Genomic DNA, 26,651 nt, shown 5'->3' with positions numbered 1-26,651 from the left:
ATCTCAGACATCTGCAAGAACAATAAGGTTTTAATGGTGTGGGAATTTAACTATTCAGACACATGAAATCTCTGTGATGAAAGCTCCAACTCAGGATGGTGAGTAACCTGAAGGAGAATTTGCAGAGGTTAACGTTCCCATTTTTTTTTCTACTCCTTTTCTTACAGGTGGTAGATATTGTAGGTTTTAATGATAGTGTTGATAGATACTTGATAAGATGCTGCAGCGTGACATATGTATTCTGCTGACACTATGCATCGATGGGGAAGGGAATGAATGTTTTAGGTAGTGAATGGCCTGCAAATCAAGTGGGCTGCTTTGTCCTGGATAACACTGTGCTTCCTGACTGTTGTTGAAGTTGCATTCTCTCAGGCAAGTGTACAGTATTCCATCACATTCCTGACTTGGGGAACAGTAATGAGGCTGGCGCCAATAATAAGGCCAGAAGCTAAATGGTCCTAAATGGTCCTAGTGGAAGCTAGACTGAGTTCCACCTAATGCAGGATTAGTTCTGAGTTGAATAGCCAGAGCTGGCAATCCTTTTTGCATCACATTGCTGACAGTTGAGAGTAAACTGATGGGTAAGTAATTGGCCAGATTGGATTTGTCCTGTTTTTCTTGTGGACAGGGTAGCATAGATGAAAGTGTTGTAGCTATACTGGAACAGCTAAGCTAAACGTACAGTTAGCAAGTGCAAGTCTGCCACTGAGAGATTGTCAGGACCTGTAATATTTCCTTTTTCCAGCCTCTTTAGGTAGCTTCTTCTACCACTGCAGTCCATGTGCTGTAGGTAGACCCACAATGCCATTAGGGACAGAGTTCCAGGATTTTCACCCAATGACGCTGAAGGGACAGCAGCATATTTCCAGGTCAGGATGGTGAATGGCTTGGAGGGGAACTTGCAGGTGTTTCTGTTCCAAGAAGGCAGCTCACTACAACCTTCTCCAGGAAAATTAACAATAAGAAATAAATGCTGTCCTGGCCATGAACAAAAAACATGTAAATTAGCAGAGATTTTTAGACAGCAGACTGAATTTCACTGCCCAAGTCACTACCAGAAAATGACAGATACACAATTACAACAACAGATGCAGAATTAAACCTATTGCACACCCTGGACTGGGCACTGAAAGACACATATTTAATTACCCCTTCACATAGAATGTCAAGCTGTAATGGTTGTTGATTGACTCACATTGTCAGAGTCAGTATTCAGTACCGATTAAAAGGGAAACATTCCTGCACTCTCATTCAGTGTGGGAAGCCAACGATTACAAAATGATACCCACACTCACTAGATTATCAGAAACAAGTGCAGGACTCTGATCCCCTACTACCAAAACAATAAGGTTTTAATGGTGTGGGAATTTAACTATTCAGACACATAGTGTCTAGGGTTTGGATGGGAAAGAATTTGTTAAAAGTGTACAAGTAAGTTTTGTTATTCAATATTTGGATGTACCTACAAGGGAAGGAGCAAAATCTGACCTTCTGTAAGGCAATAATACAGGATGAGTTAGGAAAGTATGAGTAGGGAAGGTCTTTGGGGCAAGCAATCATAAGTCTATTTGTTTTAAAATAGTTATGGGAAAGAATAGACTGATCAAAAAGTGAAAATTCTAAATTGAAGTAAGGCCGATTTTGATGTGTTAGACAGGAACTTTCAAAGGTTTTCTGAGCGAGGCTCTTCACAGGTAAAAGGACAGTTGGGAAGTGGGAACTCTTTAAGAATGAGATATCGCAAGTCCAGAGACAGTATGTTCCTGTTAGTGTGAAGGGCACGATTGGTACAATAAGGGAATGCTGGAATACTAGAGAAATTGAGATTTTGGTCAAGAAAAAGGAGGCATCTATCAGGTATAGACAGTTGGGACTGAATGAATCCCTAGAGGAGTGTAAGGGCACGAAGGGAAAGAAAGAGGGAGATCAGGAGGCTAAAAAGACATGAGATAGCTTTGGCAAATAGAGTTAAGGAGAATCCAAAGAGAATCTATATGTATATTAAGGACAAAAGCGCAACTAGGGAAAAAATAGGGCCTCGTAAAGATCAAAGTGTGGAATCATAGTGAGATTACTAAACGAATATTTCATGCCAGTGTTTACTGTGGAGAACATCACGAAAGACAGGGTACTTGTGGGGAAAAAAACAATGTTTTGAAAAGCGATCATATAACAAAAGGAGGTACTAGTGGTCTTAAAACATATAAAGGTAGATAAATCCCCAGAACCAGATCAGGAGATCAGTGGTGTCTTCCTTCTCTGAGAGGGATATCTATATTTCCAATTAACTGCAATTATATCATCTTGTGATTCACTCTGTCAGTCTACGATACATTGCATTAGTCGGAGAGATAATTGATACGAGGCTCATATTTCTATTGTGAAGGAATGTATGATTCATTCTCTAATTGTCCGTCTTGGCATTGTATGAGAGTGTGCAATTAATTATTAACTGTCAGTATTCAGGACTAAATGTGGAATAATATCTAACTGAAATCTCCAGTGCTAAATGGAAGTGTGATTTGTATTATCTCTATCTTCTTTTGGTTTATTTTTAAAATTATTTCTTTCATGTTTTGGTAGTAGGGGATCAGAGTCCTGCACTTGTTTCTGATAATCTAGTGAGTGTGGGTATCATTTTGTAATCGTTGGCTTCCCACACTGAATGAGAGTGCAGGAATGTTTCCCTTTTAATCGGTACTGAATACTGACTCTGACAATGTGAGTCAATCAACAACCATTACAGCTTGACATTCTATGTGAAGGGGTAATTAAATATGTGTCTTTCAGTGCCCAGTCCAGGGTGTGCAATAGGTTTAATTCTGCATCTGTTGTTGTAATTGTGTATCTGTCATTTTCTGGTAGTGACTTGGGCAGTGAAATTCAGTCTGCTGTCTAAAAATCTCTGCTAATTTACATGTTTTTTGTTCATGGCCAGGACAGCATTTATTTCTTATTGTTAATTTTCCTGGAGAAGGTTGTAGTGAGCTGCCTTCTTGGAACAGAAACACCTGCAAGTTCCCCTCCAAGCCATTCACCATCCTGACCTGGAAATATGCTGCTGTCCCTTCAGCGTCATTGGGTGAAAATCCTGGAACTCTGTCCCTAATGGCATTGTGGGTCTACCTACAGCACATGGACTGCAGTGGTAGAAGAAGCTACCTAAAGAGGCTGGAAAAAGGAAATATTACAGGTCCTGACAATCTCTCAGTGGCAGACTTGCACTTGCTAACTGTACGTTTAGCTTAGCTGTTCCAGTATAGCTACAACACTTTCATCTATGCTACCCTGTCCACAAGAAAAACAGGACAAATCCAATCTGGCCAATTACTTACCCATCAGTTTACTCTCAACTGTCAGCAATGTGATGCAAAAAGGATTGCCAGCTCTGGCTATTCAACTCAGAACTAATCCTGCATTAGGTGGAACTCAGTCTAGCTTCCACTAGGACCATTTAGCTTCTGGCCTTATTATTGGCGCCAGCCTCATTACTGTTCCCCAAGTCAGGAATGTGATGGAATACTGTACACTTGCCTGAGAGAATGCAACTTCAACAACAGTCAGGAAGCACAGTGTTATCCAGGACAAAGCAGCCCACTTGATTTGCAGGCCATTCACTACCTAAAACATTCATTCCCTTCCCCATCGATGCATAGTGTCAGCAGAATACATATGTCACGCTGCAGCATCTTATCAAGTATCTATCAACACTATCATTAAAACCTACAATATCTACCACCTGTAAGAAAAGGAGTAGAAAAAAAATGGGAACGTTAACCTCTGCAAATTCTCCTTCAGGTTACTCACCATCCTGAGTTGGAGCTTTCATCACAGAGATTTCATAGCTGCTGAGGCATAATCCTGAACTTTCTCCCTCTATGGGTGTGTCGACACCACAAGGATGACAGCAGTACATGAAGGTACACCACCTTGCCAGAGGCAGTGGGATGGGCAATAAATGTCAGACTTGTCAGCAGTGCACTTAGCCCACACAATAAAAAATTAAAAACTGAGCAATATTTTGCGTGCGATGTGTAGCAAAGTCAGAAATGTTTCTTCTTAAGATCATCTTATTTGGCATGGAGGAAAACATTTTTTTTCTTTGCTAATCTCAGGTCATAAAATACTACCATATTCTATAACTTCCTCTTTAACTATTATTATCATCAAGAAAATAAAATAATTAAGGCCTGGGATGCAAGTCAAAGGCATGTACTAATCCTGTGCTGAGCAAGGTAACTTCTGGAATGAAAGTCATGGTGCTATAGAACCTCAAAATGTAGTTTTTGAAACACTACTGATTAAGTAACTAATAATAGACAGTAATCTTGTTGAAACAATTTAATTGTACTCAAATTTCTTTCAGTATCAGTGATTAGGGCAATAAATAGCAGGAGATGTCAATATACTGCTTGAAAAGCCGAGTACTACTTTAATATCAAGAAAATACTGGAATTACTCAGCAGGTCAGTCAACATTTGTAAAGACAGAAACAGAGTTGACATTTTACGTTAATGACCATCCATTAGAATTGGGAAAGTACACAGGTTTTGTTTCTCCATTCATGTCTCATTGACTGCCACTTCACTTTCTGGAATGTCCACCTTGAAGAGACCCAGCTCGCACCGGCTCTGGCACATCTATTCTGATGATATAATTTTTCACTCAATATTTCTGTCATGTCTCACTTCTCTTCAACCAAGAAGCTCCTTTGCTCTGGATAACAGGGCTCTCCACCATTCAAGTCCTATTTCTGCTGTCACCCACCAAAAACCATTCCACATCACCAGTCCATTTTCAACACATCATACTTCACCATTTCATTGATGCCACCACCAGACACATCTTCCAATTCTCTGTCAACATTGTTCGAGGGCTGTTCACCGTATTACAAAGCTGGTCCCTTTTCTCTAAAAGCTGTTCCTTTTTCTCAAGGATACTATGTCCTTGATTTTTTTCCAGAGGGGTCATAAAACACTCTGGGCTCTGTAACAGCTGGATTTGATACAGAAATAAAAAGGTGTTGAGAGGCCTTTTTGTTTATACATAAACAGAGAGCCTTTAGGCCAAAGCTTTTGTGTTTTTACAAGTAACCTGTATAAGTCAAGGAGGCGTGGCCAGCTCTCTGACTGAGCAGTTCAGTCCAGGACTATTGGGAGTTCAGCTGTGAGCTGTGTGGAAACAGACTGCTGGACTCTCTCTTCTTCTGCCCTTCAAACTTTGACCTATAAGCCATTTTTATTTTATTAAACAAATTACAAAACAGTTTACAAAAAACATTTACAGCTGTACACAAGAGACAGCAATTTTACAAAGGGAGAGGAGCAGCAAAGCTAGGCTCCAAACCCTACCATTCAACCATTTTACAGGGAAATGAGGACAAACCTCAAATCCCAGTTCCACATAGGACAAGACAGTGACAACGACATTTGTACATTAGACAATCCTGTTACATACAAAAGTGCAGACAATACAGACCCAGCAAGCCCCCGTCCCTCCCACCTTCCGACCACTCTAAGGCAGCCCGCCCCTACCCATTTTCCGGCTCTCGGTCCACTCCATGCCACTTCCAGTTCTCGGTCCACCCTGACACAGCTTTCGACCACCTCTAGGACAGCCCGCCCTGGTACCCGCCCGGGGTATAAGCCATTTTTACTGTGTTTAAGGGGTTTGCTTATTGGAACTGTTATGCATATTCGGAACAGCATAATTAAGTCTAGTTTGGATAGACTGAGGTCTATAGTTGTTCTTTATTCTGTTCTTTGTGTTTCATTTTGTGAATAAATTGTTGTCTGTTTAAAACCTGGTAGTCAACCTAGCTAACTTACTCCAGGTAACTTTCACTATATACTTACCAAAACAAATTGCAAAGTTATGGTCTGGGCTGCCAGCTTAAGAATGTTTTGAATGGTCTGGCCTAGTCCATAACAACTGTCATACTCTGCTTCATTCTGCATTCACACCTGACACACCCTCCCTGACACAGCAGCTTCACATGCAAATGAAGATGCGACAATACTGCTCCTTTAAGAAGGTTATTCTCTCCTTGGTCTTTTCTTGAGAGGGGCCCTAAAGGCAGGGGTGCTAAAATATCTGAACTGGCTACTTTAATAATGGCTAACTGATGCTGCCTAAGTCAACAATCAGAAAAGGCTTTCAAGACTTTATTAAAAAAACTCTTGTACAATGTGATTTTTGAGAAGATTTGTGGCTCAGCTTGAGGTTCAGGTTTTAAGTTTGCTCACTGAGCTGGAAGATTTTTTTTCAGATGTTTCATCACCATGCTAGGTAACATCATCAGTGATCCTCCGGTGAAGCACTAGTGTTATGTCCCACTTTCTATTTGTGTGTCTTGATCTCTTAAGGTAGGGGAAAATATTTCAGGACATTATTTAAAAGGGCCACCATACACTGCAGCACCCAAGAATTATGAGCAGCAAAAGAAAAATACCAATACAGCATAATCAACAAGAATGGGTACCCAATACACACAGTCCATCAATTCCTAAACAACAAACCCAAACAAGCAAACACAATGCGCCCAGAAACTCTAGCCACAGTGCCATACAAAGATATCTCTGAAATGATTACCAGACTACTCTTACCCCTTGACATTATGGTAGCCCACAAACCTACCAACATACTTAAACAGCGGCTGAAAAACCTAAAAGACCCTATACAAACAATAGGCAAAACAAATGTCATTTACAAAATACTCTTACATGGGCTGTATCAAACAGTACATCGGACAGACAGGCAGAAAACTAGCCACCAGGATACATGAACGCCAACTAGCCATCAAAAGACATTACCCACTATCACTCGTCTCCTTACATACAGATGAAGGAGGACACTACTTCGACTGAGACAACGCAGCCATCCTAGGACAGGCTAAACAGACACACATATGGGCATTCCTAGAGGCCTGGCATTCAAACTGGAAATCCATCAATAAACATATCGATTTGGGCCCATTTACCAACCTCTGAGAAATGATACCACCCACCTTAAGAGACCATGACACATAAATAGAAAATGGGACATAACACCAGCGCTTCACCAGAGGCTCACTGATTATGTTACCTAGTACGGTGACAAAATTCCTGAAAGCAAACCTTCCAACTCAGCGAGCAAACTTACAACCTGAATACTTGTACAATGAAAGGGGAGTGGCCAGTTCTTCCAGTTCAGGGTTTTTTCTAGTTTTAGTTGGGGACCCAAAGAAACAGCTCCATGCTGATCCTCTCTCTCTCTTCTGTAAGAACCTGTGTTTCAATTTACTGTTTTGCCAGGGAGTGTGTTTATGGGATGTTGCAGGAAATCAGAACACCTCTTTGTGAAGTTGCGTTTTTGTGTCAGTTGGGTTTTCAAATAATTATATTATTCTAAATTCGGTTTTCTTTTGTTCGCACATAAATAAATTCTATTTTGTTTAAAGCCGAGTGGCGTGACTTGCTACATCGTTCCTAAAATATTCACCTTACATCTGCTTAAAACAACTAGAAAAGTTAATTTCTGGGCTACATTCTTAAAATGTTTTGAGAGAATCTGGCCTGGTCCATAACAGAAGGACATGCATCACCTTTCATTTTACCTCTCATCATCCAAGGCCTTGATCATTTATTTGAGCTGAAACTACACTAGCATACTTCTTCCAATTTAGTACACTGTAATTATTGGTCATAATTCTGCCTGCTATATGCTGTGAAGACCAAACGCAGAGTGAACCCAAATTTCTTCTCTGTAGACCATTTTAATTCTCCACTTTGTTCTCATGCAAATTTCTCAATACACATGCTCCTAGAGTTCCAATAAAGTTCCATCCAAGCTTGAGGAACAGCACATCATCCTCACTTAGGTACTTTACAGCGTTCCGGACTCAGGGTTCAAAAATATTAGATTGCAATCTCGACCCAGTTTATTTTCCTTTTCATCGCAGATTTTATGCGCATTTTTGGTTTCAAGAAGGTGGTTGTTCATGATTCTGACCCTCACGCCTCCCCTCGAAACAGCTTTTATTTATTTGCATGTCCCCTTACTAAACCTCTTAGTCTTGTCCCCTTTCCATCCTAACACAAACTTTGTTTTGTTTTTCTTCTCACACCTGCCCTCACTTGCTTAAAACATACCATATGGTCATTCAGAATTTAAACACTGCTAACAGGAGAGTAAAAGCTGAAGCTTTTCAACATGTGCTCATCAGGACGACGATACAGGAAACAGACTTGAGAAAACAGATTGCATTTAATCAGCCTGAGAGTGATTTGATTGGTTGGGCGATCATGTCAATTTTCGGTTCACAGACCAGGCAGATAAATTCTGATTGGTCGGGGTATTGCCATGGGAATGCAGAGTATGGCCGTTTCTTTAAAAGGAAACATGTGCAATGTCTGTAAAAATTATTTTTGCCAGCAGAAAACAGGATTCTGTTTATTAATATATAGTTTCTAGTACATGTAAATACATCACACTGTGGGTCAGTCAGGCGGACGGTCTTAAATTGGTTTCCTGTCTAACTCTTAGCACAGTCTGGATTATTTAATAATTGATTTCCAATATAACCATGTCATCTAATGACAGATATACTTTTGTGATACTTGCAAGCACTGGCTGTCTGAGCACAATTAGCATCTGTGCACTGAAAATAGTTAATGGGATGTGCTGTTTGACACAGGCTGCCAATCATTGGGATATACTCCGGACACTACTCCCACATGGAAAGTCATATATCACATAATTAATCTATGTGATGGGCAAAATGCCGTTTTGGCTTGACAACAGCATCCTATTAGTGGAGAAAACCACTTCTGTATTTGCTGCACGGAAACAGCAGGAGACAGCTAGAATCAGCTGTTCAAATTTTTGAGACACCTTCCCTTTCCGTGATAATGAGACAGAGTGTGTCCTACTCCGGGTCAAAGGTAGTGCCCATAGGCCCTTTCATTGGTTGTGAGGTAATCTGGTCAGGGTATCCATTATCGTGCAGAATGATTTTAATATGCCCTAACTCAGCATCAGCTCCTAACAGTGAACAGATGGCTATGGCTCTATTCATGAGACTACCATTCAGATTGTTTTTGTCAGGTGTGGGGCTGTAGCAATCCCAATACATACACTGACCAGTGAGTGTCGATCTTCGATATACTGTTGTCAAGATACCAACTTGACTAATACTTTGAGGAAATGGAGTTTGTTGATTGTTCTGTTTCAAAACACAAAGTTGAATGCATGATGGCATTTGATTAACAAAAGCAGAAATTGCTGGAAAAACTCAGCAGGTTTGGCAGCATCAGTAGAAAGAAAACAAAGTTGTAGAGTAATAGAGTCATAGAGATGTACAGCTTGGAAACAGGCCCTTCGGTCCAACTCGTCCATTCTGACCAGATTTCCCAACATAATCTAGTCCCACTTGCCAGCACCCAGTCCATATCCCTCCAAACCCTTCCTATTCATATAGCCATCCAGGTGCCTTTTAAATGTTGCAATTGTACCTGCCTCCACCACTTCCTCTGGCAGCTCATTCCATACACGTACCACCCTCTGCATGAAAACATTGCCCCTTATATCTCTTTTATATCTTTCCCCTCTCACTCTAAACCTATGCCCTCTGGTTCTGGACTCCCCAACCCCAGGGAAAAGACCTTATCCTATCCATGCCCCTCATGCTTTAATAAACCTCTATAAAGTCACCCCTCAGCCTCCGATGCTCCAGGGAAAACAGCCCCAGCCTATTCAACCTCTCTCTATAGCTCAAGTCCTTTAGCCCTGACAACATCCTGCTAAATCTTTTCTGAACCCTTGCAAGTTTCACAACATCGTTCCAATAGGTCGGAGACCAGAAGTGCACACAATATTCGAAAAGTGGCTGAACCAATGTCCTGTACAGCTGCAACATGACTTCCCAATTCCTGTACTCAATATTCTAACCAATAAAGGAAAGCATACCACATACCTTCTTCACTATCCTATCTACCTGCGTCTCCACTTTCAAGGAGCTATGAACCTGCACTCCAAGGTCTCTTTGTTCAGCAACACTCCTCGGACCTTAACATATATAAGACCTGCTAAGATTTGCTTTCCCAAAATGCAGCACCTCGCATTCATCTAAATTAAACTCCATCTGCCACTTCTCAGCCCATTGGCCCATCTGACAAAGATCCCATTATAATCTGAGGTTACCTTCTTCGCTATCCACCACACCTCCAATTTTGGTATCTTCTGCAAACTTACTAACTGTACCTCTTATGCTCACATCTAAATCATAAATGATGTAAAATAGTGGACCCAGCACCAATCCTTGTGGCACCCCATTGGTCACAGGCTTCCAGTCTGAAAAACAACCCTCCATCACCACCTTCTGTCTTCTACCTTCAAGCCAGTTCTGTACCAAAATGGGCTAGTTCTCTTTGTATTCCATGAGATCTAACTTTGCTAACTGGTTTCCCATGGGAACTTTGTCAAACGTCTTACTGAAGTCCATGTAGATCACATCTACTGCTCTGCCCTCATCAATCCTCTTTGTTACCTCTTCAAAAAACTCAATCAAGTTTGTGAGACATGATTTCAGGTCCAATGGCCCTTAAGAAGGGTCCCTAGATCTGAAATATTAATGCTGCTTTCTCTCCACAGACGCTGCCAGATCTGCTGAGTTGTTTCGAGCAACTTTTGTTTTTTCTTCTGATTTCTAGCAGCTGCAGTTCTTTCGGTTTTTTGCTTATATAATTTGTTAACTCTATCATCTACACCCCACTTTTTTTTATAAACTTCTTTAAGGTCGCCTCTCAATCTCCTAGGCTCCAGTGAAAAAGATCTCACCCTATTCATGTAACTCAAACCCTCCAATCCTGGTAATATCCTGGTCAAAGACACAGTATTCTAAAAGTGGCCTTATCAATATCCTGTACAACCTCAATGTGTCTTCCCAACTCCTATACTCAAAGGACTGAACAAGTGTGCCAAACGTCTTTTTAACCACCCTGTTCATATGCAAAGCAAACTTCAAAGAATTATATACCTGTACCCAGGTCCCTCTGTTCTACAACACTACCCGGGTTCAATACGTTGGGAGCATAGGCTGTCAGGGAAGGATGTGGTGGAAATGTGGGACTTTTTCAAGGAGCAGATACGACGTGTCCTTGATATGTATGTACCGATCAGGCAGGAAAGAAATGGTCGTGTGAGGGAGCCTTGGTTGACGAGGGAGGTTGAATGTCTAGTAAAGAGGAAGAAGGAGGCTTACATAAGGTTGAGGAAACTAGGTTCAGACAGAGCAGTGGAGGGATACAGGATAGCCAGAAGGGACCTGAAGAAAGGGATTAGGAGAGCTAAGAGAGGGCATGAAAAATCCCTGGCGGATAGGATCAAGGATAACCCCAAGGCATTCTATGCGTATGTGAGAAACCTGAGAATGACGAGAACGAGGGTAGGTCCGATCAAGGACAGTGGTGGGAGACTGTGTATTGAGTCGGAAGAGATAGGAGAGGTCTTGAACAAGTACTTCTCTTCAGTATTTACGAACGAGAGGGACTGTATTGTTGAAGAGGAGAGTGTGAAACGGACTGATAAGCTAGAAGAGATATCTGTTAGGAAGGAAGATGTGTTGGACATTTTGAACAACTTGAGGATAGACAAGTCCCCCGGGCCTGACGGGATATATCCTAGGATTATGTGGGAAGCAAGAGAGGAAATTGCAGTACCGTTGGCAATGATCTTCTCGTCTTCACTGGCAACGGGGGTGGTACCAGGGGACTGGAGAGTAGCGAATGTTGTGCCCCTGTTCAAAAAAGGGAATAGGGATAACCCCGGGAATTACAGGCCAGTTAGTCTTACTTCTGTGGTAGGCAAAGTAATGGAAAGGGTACTGAGGGATAGGATTTACGAGTATCTGGAACGGCACTGCTTGATTAGGGACAGCCAGCACGGATTTGTGAAGGGTAGGTCTTGCCTTACAAGTCTTATTGAATTCTTCGAGGAGGTGACCAAGCATGTGGATGAGGGTAGAGCAGTGGATGTAGTGTACATGGATTTTAGTAAGGCATTTGATAAGGTTCCCCATGGTAGGCTTATGCGGAAAGTCAGGAGGCATGGGATAGAGGGAAATTTGGCCAATTGGATAGAAAACTGGCTAACCGGTCGAAGTCAGAGAGTGGTGGTAGATGGTAAATATTCAGCATGGAGTCCAGTTACAAGTGGAGTTCCGCAGGGATCAGTTCTGGGTCCTCTGCTGTTTGTAATTTTTATTAATGACTTAGATGAGGGAGTCGAAGGGTGGGTCAGTAAATTTGCAGATGATACAAAGATAGGTGGAGTTGTGGACAGTGAGGAGGGCTGTTGTCGGCTGCAGAGGGACTTAGATATGATGCAGAGCTGGGCTGAGGAGTGGCAGATGGAGTTCAACCCTGCCAAGTGTGAAGTTGTCCATTTTGGAAGAACAAATAAGAATGCGGAATACAGGGTTAATGGTAGGGTTCTTGGTCAGGTGGAGGAACAGAGGGATCTTGGGGTCTATGTACATAGATCTTTGAAGGTTGCCACTCAGGTGGATAGAGTTTGTAAGAAGGCCTATGGAGTATTATCGTTCATTAGCAGAGGGATTGAATTCAAGAGTCGTGAGGTGATGTTGCAGCTGTACAGGACTTTGGTTAGGCCACATTTGGAGTACTGTGTGCAGTTCTGGTCGCCTCACTTTAGGAAAGATGTGGAAGCTTTGGAGAGGGTGCAGAGAAGATTTACCAGGATGTTGCCTGGAATGGAGAGTAGGTCATACGAGGATAGGTTGAGAGTTCTCGGCCTTTTCTCGTTGGAACGGCGAAGGATGAGGGGTGACTTGATAGAGGTTTATAAGATGATCAGAGGAATAGATAGAGTAGACAGTCAGAAACTTTTTCCCCGGGTACAACAGAGTGTTACAAGGGGACATAAATTTAAGGTGAAGGGTGGAAGGTATAGGGGAGATGTCAGGGGTGGGTTCTTCACCCAGAGAGTGGTGGGGGCATGGAATGCGCTGCCCGTGGGAGTGGTAGAGTCAGATTCATTGGCGACCTTTAAGCGGCATTTGGATAGGTACATGGATGGGTGCTTAATCTAGGATAGAAGTTCGGCACAACATCGTGGGCCGAAGGGCCTGTTCTGTGCTGTATTGTTCTATGTTCTATGTTCTATAATTCCCGCCTCAGGCGACTGACTGTGTGGAGTTTGCACGTTCTCCCCGTGTCTGCGTGGGTTTCCTCCGGGTGCTCCGGTTTCCTCCCACAGTCCAAAGATGTGCAGGTCAGGTGAATTGGCCATGCTAAATTGCCCGTAGTGTTAGGTAAGGGGTAGATGTAGATGTAGGGGTATGGGTGGGTTACGCTTCGGCGGGGCGGTGTGGACTTGTTGGGCTGAAGGGCCTGTCTCCACACTGTAAGTAATCTAATCTAATCTAATCTAATCTACCCAAGGCCCTACCATTAATTGTATAAGCCATATCCTTGCTTGTTACACCAAAATTTTAATTTGAAAATCCTATTTATCCAGATTGAACTCCATCTATCATTTTCAGTCCATTGATTCATTTGATCAAGATCCCTTTACACATTTTCTTATCTCAATAATTGAGGCAAATGTATGAAGATTTATCTGATGTTTGTAAAAGTGCTGAAGATTTCTAAGAATACAGAACAGGTATTAGCTATGTCACAATCATCAACTGTCACAGAATCACATCCTTTTCCCCAAACCCAAAAGTCATCTATGATTTCCTCTTCAGTTTCAATGTCACCACTTCACTGGTGATGTATTTCTCATGGTAACCAATGAAGGGCTGGGCCTAGAGGTGGTCCCATGGCAACACTATCTATTTGGATCTAATGGTGTCATTGAAACTGAGCTAATTGCTAAGTTCTCAATTACACAACCGCACTCTTAAGTGATGAATTCTATTTCCGACTATATGTTATTGAGCTGAAAAGTTAACTCCATGTTTCCTTCCACAGATGTTACCTGACCAATACTTCGCATTTTTATTCCATGTTTCCAGAATCTGTAGAGTTTTTGTTTTTGAACTATTTTATGTCAGCATTTTCATAAGAAAATAAAATGTATTCTCACCAGGAGCATCGTATTTCAGAACTTCCTGAAAGGACACTGACATAACAGGATGTTTCAGCTTCTCCCTGAAATCTGTGATGGTCTGATAGGCCAGGAATACTGCCACAGACATCAAGAGCAGGTAGATAAGGATAAGAATCACAGAAAAGGTGTTCTTCAGACAGGCTTTACCAAAGATGGAGGAAAGACTTGTGGAGCCAGCTTCATCGTCTAGAACAGAAAAAGTATTCACTTAACCAGAAATTCCTTCCCTTGATAAAGAATTGAAACAAGACGTTTCTGCTGTTTAAACTTCACAGTTACAAAGTAAGAAATCATTCACATCTCATTGAGTTTTACACCATAACTATATCACATTGGTTCAGTTTGCAATAATTAGTTAATCAAGGATCCTGGCTGCTGACCAGTAAGGAAACATCAAAAGATCTCTTCACTAAGACTTTCATCTTCAGCATGGTGGGGAGGACATGCAATTGATTACCACATTCTTTATTGAGGGAACAAAGGTGGTAGCATGGTAGTGGTGTTATAGTAATGATTTCAGAGTCAGATGTCAGGCTGCAGTTAAAGGTTTGCCATAGAGTGAAGGGAAGGAAGAATACAAAGGATGACATGTCAGAAGTATTACTGGCATGCTGTAATTTATACAGCTGAACAAATACAGCTAAGCATATCTACATTGTGGAGGGATTAGTCGACACGAACAATGATTTTGAATTCAGTGCATCAGGAGATAAGGAGTTCAGTGCAGGTTGGTGAAGATAGGTAGGAAAGGAGAGTGTAATAAAAATGCAATAGAATGCAGCAACAGAGAGTTGAGTGACTTGCACATTATGCATGTTGCAAGCTTGGGGGACTGGTGAGGAGAATGCTCAATCAGCTGAGGTTAGAAATATGTTGCTAAGAGATTGTGTGCTGCTATAAAGAAAGAATAGAAAGAGGCATTGCTCTGAAGGAGAGAAAGAAGCATGGCTGTTTCATTCCAAATAACCAGTTCATGGACTGCATCCATTCTTCAAGACAGGATATGAGAACGAGACCTGTTTTGTTTTCCCTTCCCTCCCATCTCAAGGATACAAGGTGAGGTCAAAGGGGCTGCAGGCATACAGGCTTATGGATATGTTAAATAAAAATAACCTCATTAATGAAAAAGACATCAGAGCTGGTGAGATTGAGGAAGTGATTGCAAACAGAAGTCATAAATAGAAGGAGATGATCAATAAACATCAGGAATGCAGAGAAATTAGAGTTGGGGGGAAATGGGTTGGGGGAGAAGATTTAGTTCATCACGGATCAAAATCATTCAAATGAGGAAAGAAGAGATGTTTAGTGTAGCGAGTTATTTGGAGACTTTGGAGAACTATGAACAACAACGCTTTTGAAGGAAAGAAGGGTGATCAAGGGATAGATGTTTAAAAGAAAAATGTCAGAAGAGAAAGAGAATACAGTATAACAAGGTGGGACAGTTAAGAGAAAATGAATTACTTTTTAAAACAGACTTAATTTATAGTACGCTCTCCTTCATGCAAACTTTATGTTTATAAATTCACATTCAACTGCTGGAATTTTGGTTTTAGTTTGAGAAATACATTTTTTTCACATTGTAATAACAAAGGACAAGGTCACAAGTTCTCTGCATATGACTGTTCTGAAGTTACTTTCTGTCTAATCTTTTAGATTAGATTTAGATTTATTGCCATGTAAATAAAAAGTACAGGAAGAAAGTGAGGACTGCTCGGGATCAGAGCTGAAAGATGTGTTGCTGGAAAAGCGCAGCAGGTCAGGCAGCATCCAAGGAGCAGGAGAATCGATGTTTCGGGCATGAGCCCTTCTTCAGGGCTGAAGAAGGGCTTATGCCCGAAACGTCGATTATCCTGCTCCTTAGATGCTGCCTGACCTGCAGCGCTTTTCCAGCAACACATTTTTCAGCATATAAAAAGTACAGTAAAACATGCTCCGGCGCCATCTTGAAACATTGACCATAATGCAAGATTTTACCACACCAGCCTTCCCTCTTCTTGTTGTTCCTTCTCTGCTGCTTCTCCAGTTGTTGACTGTTCAACAGTTTTTTGCTTTCATTTTAAATCTCCGTAATGGTGGTTAGATTTTGAGCACAGAATGTAAACATTTATCCAAAGCACACAAAAAAGGACAAAATAAAGATAAAAATTGCATTGGAAGCATGAGCTCACATTCAAAATTCTATTTACTAAAGTCAATCAAGTCTTATCTTTCAAGCAGTTCTGAGTAATATTACTGCAGAACATGATTACATGTCCATTTCGAACCACCATTACAGAGTTTTAAAATGAAAGTGAAAAAATGTCAAATACTCAACAACTGGAGGAGCAGCAGAGCAGGGAAAAAAAGAGAGAAAGATGAACGCTATCGCAGTAAAATCTTGCACTATATTCAAGACGGTACCAGAATGTGGCAACACTTTGCATATAACACACGAAAAAACACTTTTTTATATATACATGACAATTAATCTAAAACTCAAGGTAGCAAGTAACTTCACAACAGTCACATGCAAACACAATTTATCCAAACAATTTTGCTGATTTTGTTGTTTAAAGAAAACAAACTACAGACAATTCCACCATTACACAGGCCTTATTTTAATTAGACTTCCAGACACTAGTTGCTGCAATTGGCTTTCAACATTCACACAACTAAAGACAGCTGCTGTGTCCGAACAGTGTGTGTCACCTTTAGTTATGTAGATACAAGGAGCTGGTTCAAGGAGGGCAATGATCTAGACTCTGAATTAAAATAAGCGCACAAGCAGTTTAAAAGTTATCCTGTTCTCAATCACACAAACTCTGGAACAATACAAAAGAGAGACTGGAGCTGGATTATATGCGAGAAAGGGCTCCTGCACCCCAGTGTAAGCTTCGGAGATGAGCAGACGTCCACTCGGTCAGTTTGCATCATGTTAATTTCTGCCGGCAGCCCTGTAATTGGTATGAGAAAGGATCTGTCCATTCCCAGGAGCAAGACTGGAGGCCAGAAGTTCTGGGCCTCCAGCATCAGTGACCACTGCTGAAATTGCAGAAGGTTCCAAACAGCAAGGAGACCTGTGCTGTCCCCAGACCCAGTTCATTCAAGGATCTCACCAGAGCCAGATTAGCAGGGCCATTAAGGGGGTGGTGGTGGTTGGGTGGGGGTGCTGTTGGTGGTGTCACCAATGGAAACAAGAGAGTTCAAACTGTGGTGCAGACTTCCAATAGGTGAAGGGAGCAGCAAAGTTGATATATGCTTTGTCACCAAACAAAAGCCTGCAGGGCTGAAGCTGCCAAGTTTGGTACAGACTCCCACTGCTCTTTAAATCAAAGTGGCAATGGTGTGATGACCTTCGTTGGACATTAATTACACCTTTAAGGTTCTCAGTTGGACCAAGGAAAATTGGTCCACCAGATACCTCGCTCATCACCCATAAAATTATTCTCGAGCAAGTATTGGCAGGCTAGCAATGAGACACTGCCCTACAGACCCATTTACTTGCCCACCACAGGTGACCTACAGAACTCAGGCCCCTGCCTTTCTGTGGGGAGAGATGGAATAGAGATATATCTTTCACAATACTGGTTTATACCTCGTATTACTGTTCTATTTAAATCATCTTGCTCAGTATCTGTTTCATTCCTGAGGTCAGAATTGCAAGTGCTGTCCTCTGTTCCAACATCTGAAAGCTGCAGACAAAGAGAAAAGGTTTTTAAAACACAGTTTCCAAAAATTCATCATGTTGGGTGGGTCAGCCAGCAATCAGAACTCAAGAACTGCAGGGATGTGGAATCTTCAGCAGAGCATCTAGGACACACTGAAAATACCAACTAACAATCAACTAATGTTAACTCATTTTGAAATTAGTTGTTCTGCACAGGAATTGAGAGCAAATAGATACAGTTCAGGGTATAGGAAGTCTCGAATTTTTTTGCAAAGGTTACGTTACATTGCAGGAGGGCTCATGTGGCACAGTGGTAGTGTTCTCACCTCTGTGCCAGCAGGCCGAGGTTCAATAAAACCTGCAAGACCGGCAGATGCTGGAAATCAGAAACAAAAATAGACATTGTTGGAAAGGCCCAGCAGGTCTGGCAGCATCTGTGGAGAGAAATCAGAATAAACGTTTTGGGTTCAGCAACCAGTTCTGAGGAAACTAAAATGTTAACTCGGTTTTCTATCCACAGATGCTGCCAGATCTGCTGAGCAATTCCAGCAATTTCTGTTTTTGGGCCTATGTTCACTATTCATCTGCTCCAGAAATTTGTCAGAACACGTCTGAACAGGTTGATTAAAAATATCTGATCTGCATTGCAGAAAGAAGTGGAAAGAGAAACAACAGCAAGAACACGTTTGTCTGAAGTACTGGATGTTAAGACAGGGATTGGGCAAAATCCGATTCATACACAGTTCACATCCTCACTTTCTGCTCTTTATGTTCACTTACTGACAGACCCACTGTACATTTCCATCAACACTCCTCAACTGATGCCAAACCCATGATTTGTTAAGTTTTACATGACTTATTTGTTTTTGTAGGGTGTTTACAAACCTGACTTCCTTTGCCTTGAGTGCAAGTGAAAAAAAAACCACCTTCTGAATCATCTAGCAAGAACACAATCACAAATTAATCAGCCAAGTCTGATCTGAACATACTTTTGTTTACAGGATTTCCTATTTCTTCCAAAATGTCCTAAATTCTGTTTCTGGGAGATGCCGAGACAGATGTGAAAAATAAAAACGTGTCGGGGGCGGGGGGGGGGGTCATGTATTAGTCAAACTATGCAACTTCTTTAATGACTAATAACCATATGAAAAGGCATTCAAATATCTATTTAAAACGTACTCCATTTTCAAATCACTATATTTCTCATTGATAATTTTGTTTCTTCTTGAATAAGTGCAGAACATTTTATAAGGAGATAGGTACAGCCAGAGATTGTGGTCTATGTTGGAATCACGATATAAGGAGTCGACTATCAGCAGTTTCAGGAGCTACAGAGATTAAAAATCAGCACCTCAATGATAGTGAGGATGGGAAATGCCAAATAAGACAGGTTAACAAAGGGGGAGAGCTGCAAAATCCTGACTTTCGCATATTTAGGATAAGGAACGACTTAGCAGGTCGGAGATACTATTACAGTAAAAATGCACGGATGCTGCACTTGGGAGTACAAAATGAAATCGGTTTGTCTGTGACTGAGGGAAGGATGAGCTGACGCACTGCTGTCTGTACACTACAGTGACCCCCATGATGAGAAGGAGATAAGAGAGGTAATCGTTCCATCCTCACAACTCCGAAATGAATGCAACTTATCTCCTTACAGGTGGCGATGGACCTGCTCGGTACAGTACTTCTTTACGCCGCTTCAGCTCTTAGATATGGCGAAGGAATATCTTTAGCGTTGTGCGACATGAAGAGGAGGTGAGGCTGTTGTTACCATCCCCTCGGTCGGTGTCTCTCAGCGGGGGAGGGGGTGGGGAGGCTGTTGTGGTCAGACTGCAGAACATCAGGGCAGCCTGAACAACAAGCTACGGAGTTTAATCATTTACTGTACGCAACCACCCACTCCCCCAACCCAAACATCTTACTAAACCAGCGACTATTTTAATTGTTAGTGCAGAAAAAAAGTTTGTAATCCACGCAACATATAAACCCAAGAGGCTTTCAACTATTATGTCGGACCGATCACAGACTCTAGGAAACTATTTTCAACTCAATGAAAGTTGAAGGCTCTCGTTTACAGAGGCCGGTTGCAATATTGGACGGATTGTGCGGTCCTTTCCACGCACTCACCTCCCGGTACGATCCGGCACAATCCCTCCTCATCACCGCCAAAGACATCGAAACGATCAGGCGGCTCAAAGTGCCAGTAACCCGGCTTTGGGCACAGTCCCGAACACCGCACAGCAGCGATCACCCGGATCCCGGAGCCCTGTGCAATACAGATCCTGCCGTCACTTAGGCAGGTCTGCACCAACCACTGAGCACCTGGGGTGGAGCTCGGTTCGCCACCCCCCGCCCTCAACTCACTGGCTCAGTTCAGCAGGCATTAAACCCGGGGGAGCCCAACACTCACCCAGTGACCAATAACAGGGGAGCCAGCATTCACCCAGTGACCAATACCGAGGGAGTCCAACACTTACCCAGTGACCAATAACAGGGGAGCCAGCATTCACCCAGTGACCAATACCGAGGGAGCCCAATACTCACCCAGTGACCAATAACAGGGGAGCCAGCATTCACCCAGTGACCAATACCGAGGAAGCTCGACACTCACCCAGTGATCAATAATAGGGGAGTCCAACACTTACCCAGTGACCAATAACAGGGGAGCCAGCATTCACCCAGTGACCAATACCGAGGGAGCCCAACACTCACCCAGTGACCAATAACAGGGGAGCCAGCATTCACCCAGTGACCAATACCGAGGAAGCCCAACATTCACCCAGTGACCAATGCCTGGGGAGTCCAACACTTACCCAATGACCAATACCAGGGGGAGCCCAACACTCACCCAGTGACCAACACCAGGGGAGTCAACATTCACCCATTGACCATACATCCAAATTTGCTGATGACAAAGTTAGGCAGCATTGTAGACACTGTAGGTGATAACATAAAATTACAAATGAATATTGATAGACCTGGTGAATGGGCAAAACTGTGGCAGATGGATTTCAATATAAGCAAATGTGAAGTTATCTAGTTGGACTGTAAAAGGATAGGTACTCTCTAAATAGATACAGTGGATAGCCAAACAAACTTGGGCATTCAGGTGTATCAATCTTTAAAATACCACAAACAAGTGCAGAAAATAACCAAGAAGGCCATTGGAGTGTCGGCCTTTATATCTAGAGGACTGGAGTTATGCCCATTTGAAGTACTGTGAATCTGTGCCCTATACTTTAGAATGGATGCATTGTCCTTTGAGCAAATACAACATAGGTTTACAATAATGCTACTTCAGGGATTAAGCTATGAGGAGAGACTATACAAATCTGTTTTCTCCAGAATTTATAAGGTTAAGGGGTGACCTGATCAAAGTCTTGAAGATATTAACCAGAAAAGACAGGATAGATAAAAATAAACTATTGCCACTGTTTGAGAATTCTAAAACTAGTCATAGCCTGAGAATAAGACCAGATCGTTCAGGAGAGATGTTAGAAAACACTTCTATGTACAACAGGTGGTAGAACTTAGAGTTTCAACAAAACATGGAGGGAAGAAAAAACTTGTGGCTGTAAGAGCTGCTCCTTTTTAAAGGTATTTCCAGGGATCAAAACAACACCTTAGAAATGAAGAAAGGAGACAAAGGTAGTGACCACATAGTGGGAAGTCAATCAACAGAGAAACCTGCTGTCTGACCCAGCAGTGAATCTCCACAACTACTGCCTCTGCTGTTTGATTTCAAGTACCTCTGGACATGGAGTTAGTCTAAGAAAAATAAACAATGAAATTCACAGGAGAAACCTATGTGGGGGAGCTCACAACAGGGGAGATGGAATGAGCTACCAGAGGAAGTGGTGGAGGCTGGTACAATTACAACATTTAAAAGGCAGCTGGATGGGTATATGAATAGGACTAGATTTATATAGGATATCTGGTTGGCATGGATGAGTTTGACCAAAGAGTCTATTTCCATGCTGAATATCTCTATTACTCTATGACTGTAAATACTAGATCAGTGTTAATTTTACATCTGAGGTAGATACATTTTTGTTTTTTTCTGAACCAAAGGTATGCATGTGGAGTTGAAAACTTATGACCATAAATACAAACTCATAAAAAATTCATTAGGGATATTTACCACATACAATAATGACAGAAACCTTGTTTCACTGTATGTAAAGTCCAATTTTGATATATATGTCATGTACTTAGCAATTTTATGAATAAAGCATAAATTTTGAAAAATAATTCATTAGAGATTCAAGACATTTTAACCATCCAAGGAGTGGTTAGACTGTGGAACTTGTAACAACACAGAGTGGTTAAAGCAGTTATGCAGAAACAATTAAGAAGAACCTAGATAAGCACAGGAGAGAGAAAGGAATAGAAGGATAAGATAGGGTAAGATAAAGTAGGGTGGGAGCAAATCTGACTGGAGAATTCAGGCATTGCTATTGACTGTTTGGTTAAACAACTTGTTTCTGAGCTTTAAATTAGGGTAATTAATTATTAAAAGGTATAATAACTTACACATCCTCGGACTGTAGGAGGAATCCCATGCAGACGTAGGGAGAATATACAACTCCTCACAGGCAGTTACCCAGGGTGGAATCAAACCTGGATCCCTGGTGCTGTGAGGCAATGGTGGTGATCACTGACCAACTATGCTACCTGAAGCAAAGATATAATTAAACAATTTTATTTTGAAGACACCCTCTGTTTTGGCCTCAAACAAAAAAAAAAATCTAATCTTGGCGCTTTATACTCCAGTATTTTCTTTATGCAAAGTTCAGCTCCTTAGTGCCCACTTTTATAGAATTACGAATACAATTTTGGCTGCAAATGGTATCCACAACACACAAGCAACTTTCTGTGTGAGTCACACTATTTGCTATTTTGTTGAGGGCATTAGTGAGCAGGCAGGGAACTTCTGCTAAAAATATGCAGAATATGAAGATCAATTTATCAAAATGGTGCTAAGCTGCTAGCAATCCCAAGAGAAAAACACATTGCCAGTTTTTAATTAGGTTCTCAATACTTACAAACTAGATGCTGACAATTCTTTACTCACTGTTACATCTTTGGTAGTAGTGTTTAAAGATTTCTCCAGCTATCTTGTTATGGCCAAAGTCTGTAGGGAGTGCTGTAACAGCTGCTAAAGATATTTGAATTCAAGATGAATTCACATTCCCTAACCTTAAGCAGATCCTCTCTAAAGAATAGATTTTGATAATATTTTAAGTAATATTTTACCCCATACACAGCTGAGGTGCAGCTACTATTTTATACCTCACAGGTGGGGGTCAACATTTTTAACAGCATGGGAAAAGGCCCTCTAGCCTATTGTTTCCATGGTAAACATGTGACAATTTAGACTGAGGAAATCAAAAAACTGGGTTTGCCTGCTGTTTACAAAAAACCAGGAGATGTAGGGAAAAAAGCTTTTAAAAGAGAGATAAGGGGTTGTTTTATTGGCTCAATTGCTAGAACAAACAGACTGAGTTTTGGAAGGATGCCTGGTGCTGAAGTTTTCTTGGCAACAGCCACTAGACTTTTGATTTCTGTTTTGCCTCAGACTTGAAGATTGCTCATGTGTGGAGAGGCTTGCAACACAACAATGCTATCTCTCACTCTCACTCTCTTTCTCTCAGTGACGATATAGCCCTTAAAGAAAACTGGTTGAAGGCATATCTCAGTGATGGATTTCCAGGAAATCAGAAAAAAAACTCCAGGAATCAACATCTCTGATCTCCTCATCAACTCTAAAAATGGAGCTGTTAACTCAGTTGTGAGACCGTCATCTAATGATCTGCGACCCAAACTGATGATCTTTCAGCACCCTTTAGCTGACAGCAATATGATCTTGTTGGCAAGAAACTAAGGAGCGAGAAAGTCACCTCATTTTATTCTTTTAGTTTGGACTTTAAATCAACAGGATTTCCCCTATTTTTCTATATATATATATATTTGCTCTTTAGAGATGCGCATCTGCTCATGTCTGTGTCTGAATGCATTTGCGTGTTAGGATTAAGAGGGATGTAGTTCAATTCTGCATAGCTTGCAGTTGATAACCAGTTTGCCAAAAGTTCAAAGCATAAATTCGTTGCTCATAAACGAGTAATTTTTGAGTTTATTGAATAAACTTTGCGCAAGTTTCTTTTCTTCTGGATTACAGTAATAACGTGAAACAATTTGACAATGTTATTGACTAAATAAGATATTTAAGCTTTAAGTATGCCCCATGGAGTAATGAATTCTCTTGATTCCTACTGCACTGCTCCATTAAAATCATAACATTACATATTTCTATATTCACCACGGTGTTGTCCTAAGAATAATCATTCAGATGGTCAACAGGTTTATGGATAGTACTTCTCAGGAAGTGGTCACCCGCAGCTTCAGAAAATGCAAACAATAAGGGAAGGGCTGGCTGCCAACCAGAAAAGGATCAAGCAGATAGTGACAGAAATTCCCCATGTGCATTTCAATGGTGGAACAATTATTGGCTTTTAAAACAGTGAGAGAAACAGCTTGTTGGTGAAGTCAATGCCATGGCACTGTGGATGGTTCAGCTGCAGGGGGTTGGGAAGAGAAGGAAGTGTGGAAAGGCAATAATGGTTGTACAAAGTTAAAAATCACACAACACCAGGTTATAGTCCAACAGGTTTAATTGGAAGCACACGAGCTTTCAGAGTGACGCTCCTTCATCAGGTGACTATCATCTGATGAAGGAGCGTCGCTCCGAAAGCTAGTGTGCTTCCAATTAAACCTGTTGGACTATAACCTGGTGTTGTGTGATTTTTAACTTTGTACATCCCAGTCCAACACCGGCATCTCCAAATAATGGGTGGGGAATACTTGCCAGTAAACTTTGTCAGAGCAGTGAGATGCATTCAAGGAGGAAACAGTAAAACTACAGGGCATGCATGTTCCTTTAACGGCAAAGGGTGGACAAAGACCAGAGAACCCTGGATGTTAAGGGACATAAAGGTTAAGATTTAAAGAAAAGAAAAACCTATGATAGAAAGAATGTTTAAAATGGCAGAGTCTGTACAAGAGCATAAAAGGTACAGAAGAACTTAAAAAGAAAATTAAGAAAGCAAAAGAGAAGTGCTTGAGTATAATAAAGGAAATCACAAAACATGGATTTTTAAAATATATAAATAGCAAGAAATTAACTAGAAAAAGAGTAGGAGCCATTAGGGATTATAGAGGTAGTCTATGTTTGGACTCAGAAAATGTGGCCAGAGTGCTCAGTAAATACTTTAATTGCAGTCTTCACAATGGAGAAACATGATGCAGGCGGATGACTGAAATATTACAATAAATTAACATAGAGAGAGAAAGAGGGGGTATGACAGGATTTAGTCTGAAGGCCTGGATTAGATGATGTGGGAAGCAAGGAAGGAGATATCAAGGGCCATGGCATTAATTTTCAAATCCTCTCTAGCCATATATGGGGTGCCACAGAAGTAGAGAACAGCTCACATTGTCCATTGTTTAAAAAAAGGGAACAAGGGATAGATTGTGAAATTGCAAGCCAGTCAATCTAACTGCAGTGGTGGGGAAGTTATTAGAAAGAATGTTCAGGGAGAGAATATATCTACTTGGAGAGACATGGATTAATCAGAGATTAACAGCATTGATTTGTTAAGGGAATATCGTATTTGACAAATTTGATTAATCTTTGGGAACAAATACCAGGAATGTTGATTATGATAATCTTTTGATAATACTTCTTATAGTAACTAGTCAAGAAAGAGCCCATATAACCCAAAGCAAAGTGGCATGTTGGATTCAAAATTCATTGAGAGGCAGGCAGCAGAGAGTGACTGCAAGTCTGTTTCTAGTGGGGTTCTGCAGGGCTTAGTGCTGGGGCTCTTGCTGTTTGTGGTATACATTAATAATATGGATTTAAATGTAGGCGATTTGATCAAGAAGTTTGCAGATGGCACAAGCATTTGCAGGATAGTAAACACAGGATAGCCTTAAACTGCAGCAGGGTATCAACAAACTAGTCAGATGGGCAGAACAGTGCTAAATGAAATTTAACCAGGAAAATTGTGAGGTAATGTACTTGGGAAGGCTAACAAGGCAATAGATGCACCATGAATGGTCAGATCCTGGAAAGTACCAAAGAATAGGCAGATCTTGGTGACCATATTCATGATCCCTGAAGGTGGCAGGGCAGGTAGATAAGGTGGTTGAGAATGTATATGGGTTATTGGCCTTTATTACTGCCCATCTCTGTGTCAATGTGATGACTCCTACATGTCATTCACAGTCCATAGAGAAAATAAAAATGATGGGGAACATAACAAGTGTAAAGTGGTTATGTATAAAACACTACTAACTGCATAAAACTCTGGTTAAACAAAAAGGAGTATTGTATGCAGTTCTGGTTAGCACATGCAACAAAGGATGTGTTTTGCATGAGAGAGGGTGCAGTGGAGATTTACCAGACCTACCTGGGTTAGAGGGTCTCAGCCGAGAAAGATGGGATAGGCAGAGATTGCTTTCCTTCCAACAGCTGAGGTTGACAAGGGACCAGACAGAGGTGTATGTAAAGGGGATAGGAAGGCACTTTTTCCATAAGAAGAAGGTCCATCACCAGAAACATAGCAAGTAGAAAAATAGCAGAGTTGAGGCAAAATTCCTGCATTTGCAGTGGGGATCTGGTATCCTCCTGTCTGTCTGCGGTGAGGGTCGCTTTCCCATTGGTTGGTTGCCGAACGATGCTGATTTCCCATTGGCTAACTGCGGTAAGGGGTTGATTTTCCTAATGGCTGTCTGTGGCGAGGGACATGTTTTCTATTGGTAGTTTACAGCGTGTTTCTTTCTCTGTTGGGCAGCTGCGGCGAGGGGCTGGTTCCTATTGGTTGTCTGT

At 41.5% G+C, this 26,651-nt stretch overlaps 1 protein-coding gene across 7 annotated transcripts in view; it reads right to left on the bottom strand.

The window, feature by feature from the left end:
- The window catches only part of pacc1 (proton activated chloride channel 1), a 51,158-nt gene extending 24,690 nt beyond the window's left edge, over positions 1-26,468 (bottom strand). For 2 of the 7 annotated variants that reach the window (XR_011961850.1, XM_072580818.1), the window contains exons 1-3: positions 19,889-20,019; positions 17,687-17,783; positions 14,089-14,298 (exon numbers count right to left, since the gene is read on the bottom strand). Coding sequence is in view for 6 of the 7 variants with exons in the window: in XM_072580818.1 (XP_072436919.1) it covers positions 14,089-14,298; positions 17,687-17,783; positions 19,889-19,936 (355 nt within the window). In the remaining variant the exon portion in view is untranslated. Of the gene's footprint in view, positions 1-14,088; positions 14,299-17,686; positions 17,784-19,416; positions 19,479-19,888; positions 20,020-22,294; positions 22,436-26,232 lie in introns of those variants that run through there. The other 5 variants (XM_072580819.1, XM_072580820.1, XM_072580821.1 and 2 more) reach the window with 5 other exon arrangements.
- Positions 26,469-26,651: the final 183 nt, after the last annotated feature.

Source organism: Chiloscyllium punctatum, chromosome 11 (assembly GCF_047496795.1).
Source record: "Chiloscyllium punctatum isolate Juve2018m chromosome 11, sChiPun1.3, whole genome shotgun sequence".
NCBI lineage: Eukaryota > Metazoa > Chordata > Chondrichthyes > Orectolobiformes > Hemiscylliidae > Chiloscyllium > Chiloscyllium punctatum.
Note: the sequence above shows the minus strand (reverse complement) of the source record. Positions and strands in the feature narration are given on the sequence as shown.